Raw genomic sequence first — 8,623 nt, 5'->3', positions numbered from 1 at the left:
TACAATTGGATAAGGGCGCCCAATTCTGTTGCTAGGATACAGTACGTGAGGAAGCTGCGACACCGGTTTCATACAACAACAAAAAAATAAATGTTCTCAGCTTAGAATGTAAAAAGTAACGTTATAGCTAAACAAGCCCATCACCACATGATTAATAAAATAATGCAAATTGGTGAATGTACATTTTCATATGATGAATTTTCTTCGCTCGTTTTATTTTGAACATTTTGGGGCACCGTACAATCAAGTGACTAGTAGGGGCGTTGCAGGATTTGCATGCAGAGTATTCTTGGAAAAACAGTGACTGTTTTCAATGTTGCAATAACTTACTGCTAATCAAAACTGCAAAATGAGTTCCTCTGAGGGGAAGACCATTACCGTTATTGGCAGGTGAGCAGAAGCATCACATTTCACGAGCTTTATCTGTCTAAAAAATATTGCTCCAACAACTAACGTTAGCTAGCTAGCTAAGGTTGTGTGCTTATGCATGTGAACTTCGAGCTGAGTAGGGTCAGCTGATCATTAACTAAACTTCTCTAAGTAAAGAAATTAGTTCATTTTCATGACACTGAACGTTTGTTGTTAAATATATTGTATTCATATTTGTTGTGCATGTGTCAAGACGAGAGAATAGCCTCTGTGTTTTTTATTTTAGCCTATAACGTAACTCACTGAATTTGTCATATCAGGTCAGGATGTTGTGCTCGTAGCTATAGGCATATCATGTGATGTTATCTTAATTAAGATGTATTTTTTGTCTAGATAAAAATGTAGAATCTAGTACAATAGTTTTTCCAAACGTATATGGTCATCATGTGGTTATTTTGATGGTGGCGACGGTTTCTTTCAAGAACAGGCATCACTTTTATTTGCCTTTGCGTTCTTATTCCTGCATCCTCTAGTCACCATTTCTGTACAATCCTGAAGGATGTTGAGGGCACAAAAAAAAATGTCTGCTCTGTCACTGTTGAACCTTACCACCCTTTTTTGGGGAATTTGAGCCAGAAAAGTCTTGTCATACAACACGGTTTACATTTTAACTTCATTATGGTTTATGATTAAATTAACATGTGTATGTTCACCTTTGGACTGACCCCCAAATCGAGGATCACTCCTATTATATGATATATATACTAATATATATCATGTTATAATAATTTAGTCATACATTTGCAATTTAGCAGGTGCTTTTATCCAAAGCAATTTATATAGTGCAATGGGTGGCCCCAGAGGGAATCAAACCCACCACCCTGGTGTTGCAAGCGCCATGCTCTAACAACTGAGCCATACTGGACTATTTGGTCGTTAGGGATTTAATTTCTCATCAAAAGCATATAGCCATTCCGGGGCAAACCAAATTTCCCTCTGGGGACAGTAAAGATTGATTGATTGATAAATGTTGGCTCTGTTGTTCTGTGTGTATTTCAGTGGGCTGATTGGGCGCTCCTGGGCCATGGTGTTTATAAGTGGGGGCTACAGAGTGAAGATCTATGACAACCAGCCAGGCCAGGCTGCCAGGGCCATCCAGGAGGTCAGGTGAGTCCTGGAAAACAAGGCAAAACATGACCAAAATATCTCATGACTGCATCGACTCATACATAATATGCATGACCAAAATACCCCTCAGTCTTCTTTTGCACTCACACCAAAGACACACCAAAAAACATGATCAGTGAGTCCTTTTAACTTTACAAACCCACCAACAACCATAGAGTGTACTTTGTTGAAAACATGGACGAATTATGATTAGTTGAACATTAGGAGGCGACACATCGCTTTAGGTGAACATGGTCCTCTCCCCTGTGGTGTTTCTATTATATGTAAAGAATTTAACTTTAACCCAGTGTATTTTGAGCTCAAGGCTCTGGAAGATGGGAAAATGTTCTTAGTGACATTTGTAATAATAATGAATCGTGGATTGGATAATATTATTTCTACCAACTGAGGTACTCAAAGCGCTTTACATAGTAAGGGGGAAACGCACTTCATCCACCACCAATGCGGCGACCATTTTTCTGCCAGAACGCGCACCGCACATCAGCTATTAGGTGTAGAGGTGAGGAGTGATATATGCCAATTAGGAATGAGGGGCATGATTAAGTGGCCAGGTTGGGAATTTAGCCATGACATTGGGGTTAACACCCCATTTTGTAGGGAGAGGACTACTAGCCTAGTCCAGATATCTCCTGTTATGATTCATTTAGAAGGGTTTCACATCTAGCATCATACAGACACTTTGAGGTTGGCCTCTAAAAATATCACAAACAACCTGCTAGTCGAATAAATAGCTATTTGCTACCGTATAGCCTAACTGAGCCATTGTATGTCTTGTTTGCTTCAAGTCTCTATACCAGTACTTCCCCAAAAATATGTCAAACATCTGGTGGTCCCAGAGGAGAGCGTTTGGAAACCTTGCTCTATATACCATGCTGTTTTGAAATGTATAATGAGATTTGCTCAACTGCACATTGGTTAAAATAAATAAACCTATTGGACTGTAGGGGGCATTCTTGATCTTTTATTTTTTACAGGTAACTGCCAAAATAAAGGAAGCACCAGTATTAAAGCCTTGTTCACATTTGCAGTTTGAAGTGACTCAATCCTACTTATTTGCGTGTTGGGCAGCCATCATTCACTTTGAACTGGACTGAGTGTTTACAGGCAGTAACAACAGTGCGACTTTAGATGATTAGAACGCATTCGCCAAAAGTCACAAAATACACCTGAATGGATTTCTGCAAATATGTAAATACCACGGGAGTCCTCTTACATTTGGGAACTTTACAGTCCTATTGATCAAACAACCATGAACAGGTAGGCTCTCTCTCCCTCAGTTATGCACATAAACAACAAGATCAACAACTAATGCTAACTAGAGCGATATTAGCTCAAATCTAACGAGGGAACATTAGATAAACCCTCTAAAACTTTTTCAGCCAATTGGCCGTCAAAATTGCACTTATAAACGATGGGGAATAGTAGCCTACTCGTCCTTCTACAGCTTGCCTGCCAATGCATGCTTGTCCCAACCAAGCACCCAAGCTAACTAGCTAAAATTGGCTAGCTTGTTAGCTAGCTACTCCCTGACACAAATGAGAGAACACCTCACTCTGACCATTTTACTCGGCCTAGCAGAGCTGGTTAGGCTGTTTACATGTTATCTGGAGATAGCTAACAAAGCAATTCACATTTCTTGCTAGTTAACCAAATGACACCTACATCTCTAGCTGTGTAGCAAAGATTTTTATACCTAACCCAAGATAGACCACAGCCTGTCATTTCCATTGGAAACAAATTAGTCATAGTGGGCAGAACTAGCAAGGAAGTGGGCAGAGCCAAGCTCAAGCTAGCAAGATCCTATTTCTAGCAAACATTTGCATATTTCCGTTAGGGAATGCCTACTCTGTGAATTGTACATGTGCAATAACTCAGTTCACCTTTGCACTCTTTCTAAACAATGCAATTTAATTTACACTTTGGCGGAAGGGTAAAGTCTACAAAACTTTCTAGCATAACACATTCTAGTTTTGGGAACAGAACTGTATTGAGATCAAATGTTTCATCAATGAGAAAATTAGCAGAATTTTGGCTAAAATCCATCTCGTTCCATCTTCTCCCACTGCCGGCCACAGGTCTGCCTCTCTCTACCATATTTGGTAGTGATTGAAAACGCCAAGTGGATGCTTCACATTTATACACCTGGTGAAATATCTCTCATTGTTCTATCTGTGTAGCCACCGAAAAACTATATGTGGGGGGAAGAATTCAGTCACTCACCCACTCCTCCAATGACATGACATCCTCCTAGCAGCTATTTAGTTAACGCTAGGCTCAATGTTTTTAGATTGCTACATAAATAGATACGCTAGCCTATTAGCCACGTGACTTGTGATCATTGCCCTTGTTAGTTTGATTGTATTGACATTGCCAGCCTTAGTTACATTTGTCAGTTTTTGTCCCAAATATTGGAGCAGTGCATCTCAAATGGAGGCAGCAAACAATGTACCAGGCCAGCTGTGATTTACAACCTGATAGCAAAATAGTTTTGGCCTACCAAGAAGTGTATTCCAAATTATATGAATCATGCATTGAACTGCATCCATCTATTCTGCCAACAATGCCTTAGTGTACGTCATGGAATGTTGAGTCAAATAGAAACTATTTTTAAAACCTCTTCTAAAGTTGTTTTTGTAGCATAAAGTGGGAATTTGATATTTTTTATTGATATTTTTGATTATCTGTTTGTTTCATACCTGAAAAGTTGTTAAAAAGCTGTCAATTCTACTTTAAATATGTTAATAGGGCTTTGGGCCACCAGAACAGCTTCAATGTGCCTTGGCATAGATTCTACAAGTGTCTGGAACTCTATTGGAGGGATGCAACACCATTCTTCAACAAGAAATTCCATGATTTGGTGTTTTGTTGATGGTCTCCGGCACTGCTCCAGAATCTCCCATAAGTCTTCAATTGGGTTAAGACCTGGTGACTGAGACACAGAGAGACACACACCCTTTAAACCCCATATGCTCCTTTGAGACCCCTATTTCAAAGTCACTAACCAGGTTTCCATCCAATGTCTTTATGCAAGTAAAGTACATGTCGGATAAAAAAATGTAATAACAGGTCTAATTAAAACAGAACATTTGTTGGTAAACTTTCCAAATGTCGACAAAACAAAATATGCTAGACAAGGTGGGATCTTTTTGTCTCAGTAAAATGTATTATGCAACAAATGTTGGTGAATGTGCTTTTATGCGCAAATATTAATATAATAACCATCATATCGAAGTAAACTTGGAGTCATGCAATGACATGTTGTGTGGTCCTGCAGTTTACATGTAAATCTTTCACCAACTGGATGGAAACCTAGCTACTGAGATCTCTTCTTTTAGCCATGGTAGCCAAAATAATGGGCAGCTGGCCATTTTTATACATGACCCTATGCATGATGGGATGTTAATTGCTTAATTAACTCAGAAACCACACCTGTGTGTAAGCAGCTGCTAACAATATATTTTGTATCCCTCATTTATTCAAGTGTTTTCTTTATTTTGGCAGTTACCTGTGTCTTGCTTTCTGGTTACCTTTTAAACAAGCTTTCACACACCACTGAAACAACTACACATTTAATTCCTCATACCACAGGCCTCACCATAGAGCTACCGGGAAGATATGTTATTTACATAAAAAGGTTTTCATTTAATTCACTTTGAAAAACAGATGCCTGTTCATTGAGTGATTTGAACACTATTCAAAGCCCGAGAAACCATAGCATAGGGAATGCACCGTTGCATTTGGTATTGGCTAGAAAACCAAGCTGTCAACATTTAGTCTCACAGTATATTCATTATGTACTAAGGTGGCACTTCATATTCCACAGGTCACTGAGTTATCTGTGTAGTTATTGAAAAAGCTTTTGGGGTTTATGTGTGTATGTGTGCATACTTGCTTGCGTGTATGTTTGTTAACCCCTTCTCCCTCTCTCTGCTGGCCTAGGAAACAGCTTGAGGATCTGCAGGAAGAGTGCATGCTGAGGGGGGATCGAAGTGCCTCAGAGCAGCTAGCCCTACTGAGCAGCCACAATGACCTCTGCCAGGCACTAGAGGGAGCCTTCTTCGTCCAGGTACATTAGGATGACTGGTATGAGTATCATCTATGAGAAAAATAGCAATAGCACTTACCTAGGGTGCACAGGGCCGTAGCCAGGAATTCTTTTGGGGCGGGGAGTTTAAGAAAGTAACATCTCATTTACTGCATTTCTATTCAATTTAAAAACTCTAAAATGCCATTTGGAGAACAGCAAAAACAAGCAAAAATTACCCTAGCCATATCACATTTGTTGCTGTAGCTTCATTCACCTCAGTCGATCTACAAACACATAGCCTATTAGCAATACAATTAGCCGCTACACATTTACTCACATTAACTCCGAGCCAGGATTTAAAACTATAATTTAATACGTACAGAGGGATCTGTTAGCAGAAAAATTATTTTTATTAACAAAAGGTAAACAAATATGTTTGCTTTACCTAACATTTTGTTGTTGTTGCTGTTTTACAGCTAATTTCCTGCAATTCTAAACATTTTGCCATTGGGTGGGGATAATTCTTTGCAGTTTTAAAAGCTAATTTCCTCCAATTCTACACATGACTTATACCATCTTAACTTCTTATGGCTGCAGGGGCAGTATTGAGTAGCTTGGATGAAAGGTGCACAGAGGTGCCCATAGTAAACTGCCTGCTCCTCAGTCCCAGTTGCTAATATATTCATATTATTATTCGTATTGGATAGAAAACACTCTGAAGTTTCTAAAACTGTTTGAATGATGTCTGTGAGTATAACAGAACTCATATGGCAGGCAAAAACCTGAGAAAAAATCCAAACAGGAAGTGGGAATTCTGAGGTTGGTCGATTTTCAACCAAGATCCTATTGAATTCACAGCGAGATATGGATGAGTTTGCACTTCCTACGGCTTCCACTAGATGTCAACAGTCTGTAGAACCTTGTCTGATGCCTCAACTGTGAAGGGGGGCCGAATGAGAGGGAAATTAGTCAGGTCTGCCATGACCTGACCATGCTCTGACCATGCATGTTCACATGAGAGGGAGCTCTGTTCCATCGCTCATCTGAAGTCAATGTAATTCTCCGGTTGGAACGTTATTCAAGATTTATGTTAAAAGCATTCTAAAGATTGATTCAATACATAGTTCGACATGTTTCTACTGACTGTTACGGAACTTTTGGACATTTCGTCAGCTTTTAGTGAATGCGCTTCCTGACGTTGGATTTGTTTACCAAACACGCTAACAAAATAGCTATTTGGACATAAATGATGGACATTACCGAACAAAACAAACATTTCTTGTGGGAGTCCTGGGAGTGCATTCCGACGAAGATCAGCAAAGGTAAGTGAAAATTTATAATGCTTTTTATGAGTTTTGTTGACTGCAAATTTGGCGGGTAACTGTATGGCTTGCTTTTGTGGCTGAATGCTGTTTTCAGATTATTGAATATTGTATTTTGCCGTAAACCTTTTTGAAATCTGACACAGCGGTTGCATTAAGAACAAGTGTATCTTTAATTCTATGTAAAACATGTATCTTTCATCAAAGTTTATGATGAGTATTTATGTTATTTGACGTGGCTCTCTGCAATTTCTCCGRATATTTTGGAGGCATTTCTGAACATGGCGCCAATGTAAACTGAGGTTTTTGGATATAAATATTAACTTTATTGAACAAAACATATATGTATTGTGTAACATGAAGTCCTATGAGTGTCATCTGATGAAGATCATCAAAAGTTAGTGATTCGTTTTATCTCTATTTCTGCTTTTTGTGACTCCTGTCTTTGGCTGGAAAAATAACTGTTTGTCTGTGATTTTGCGGTGATCTAACATAATTGTTTGTGGTGCTTTCGCTGAAAAGCCTATTTGAAATCGGACACTTTGGTGGGATTAACAACAAGATTACCTTTAAAATGGTATAAGATACATGTATGTTTGAGGAATTTTAATTATGAGATTTCTGGTGTTTGAATTTGGCGCCCTGCACTTTCACTGGCTGTTGTCATATCGATCCCGTTAACGGGATTGCAGCCATAAGAAGTTTTAATATGTGCCCAGTCGGTAATTTGGCCATGACTACTACAAGTTCAGATAGTCTAGACAGCTAACTAGACTAATTTACCAATCTAAAACATTTTAACTTACATGGGCTAATTGAGTGACTGTCAGTGAGTGACATATAACAAGAGGAAATCTGCTGATGCACAACCACATTTCGAAATTACACCTTGTGTATTACCTTTCTAACTCTCAGTAGTAAGTTGAGACCCCAATTGAGTTCCCCCAAAAAGTTAATATATATACACTACCGTTCAAAAGTTTGGGGTCACTTAGAAATGTCCTTGTTTTTGAAGGAAAGCGAATATTTTGTCCATTAAAATAACATCAAATTGATCAGAAATACAATATAGACATTGTTAATGTTGTAAATGACTATTGTAGCTGCAAATGGCAGATTGGCAAAACCTTTTGTAATTATGTTAGCACAGCTGAAAACTGTTGTGCTGATTTAAAGAAGCAGTACAACTGGCCTTCTTTAGACTAGTTGAGTATCTGGAGCATCAGCATTTGTGGGTTTGATTACAGGCTCAAAATGGCCAGAAACAAAGACCTTTCTTCTGAAAGTCATCAGTCTATTCCTGTTCTGAGAAATTAAGGCTATTCCATGCGAGACATTGCCAAGAAACTGAAGATCTCATACCACACTGTGTACTACTCCCTTCACAGAACAGCGCAAACTGGCTCTAACCAGAATAGAAAGAGGAGTGGGAGGCCCTGGTGCACAACTGAGCAAGAGGACAAGTACATTAGAGTATCTAGTTTGAGACACTCCCAAGTCCTCAACTGGCAGCTTCATTAAATAGTACCCGCAAAACACCAGTTTCAACGTCAACAGTGAAGAGGCGACTCCGGGATGCTGGCCTTCTAGGCAGAGTTGCAAAGAAAAAGCCACATCTCAGACTGGCCAATAAAAATAAATTATTAAAATGTGCAAAAGAACACAGACACTGGACAAAGGAAGATTGGAAAAAAGTGTTATGAACAGACAAATCTAA

General features: G+C 39.0%; 1 protein-coding gene across 1 annotated transcript in view; it reads left to right on the top strand.

Annotated features, from left to right (window-relative positions):
• Positions 1 to 60: 60 nt before the first annotated feature.
• The window catches only part of cryl1 (crystallin, lambda 1), a 36,701-nt gene continuing 28,138 nt past the window's right edge, over positions 61 to 8,623 (top strand). The window contains exons 1-3 of the mRNA XM_024008645.2: positions 61 to 390; positions 1,429 to 1,536; positions 5,497 to 5,623. Of these exons, the coding sequence (XP_023864413.1) occupies positions 350 to 390; positions 1,429 to 1,536; positions 5,497 to 5,623 (276 nt within the window). The 5' untranslated portion in view covers positions 61 to 349. The remainder of the gene's footprint in view (positions 391 to 1,428; positions 1,537 to 5,496; positions 5,624 to 8,623) is intronic.

Source organism: Salvelinus sp. IW2-2015, linkage group LG2 (assembly GCF_002910315.2).
Source record: "Salvelinus sp. IW2-2015 linkage group LG2, ASM291031v2, whole genome shotgun sequence".
Taxonomy (NCBI): domain Eukaryota; kingdom Metazoa; phylum Chordata; class Actinopteri; order Salmoniformes; family Salmonidae; genus Salvelinus; species Salvelinus sp. IW2-2015.
Note: the sequence above shows the minus strand (reverse complement) of the source record. Positions and strands in the feature narration are given on the sequence as shown.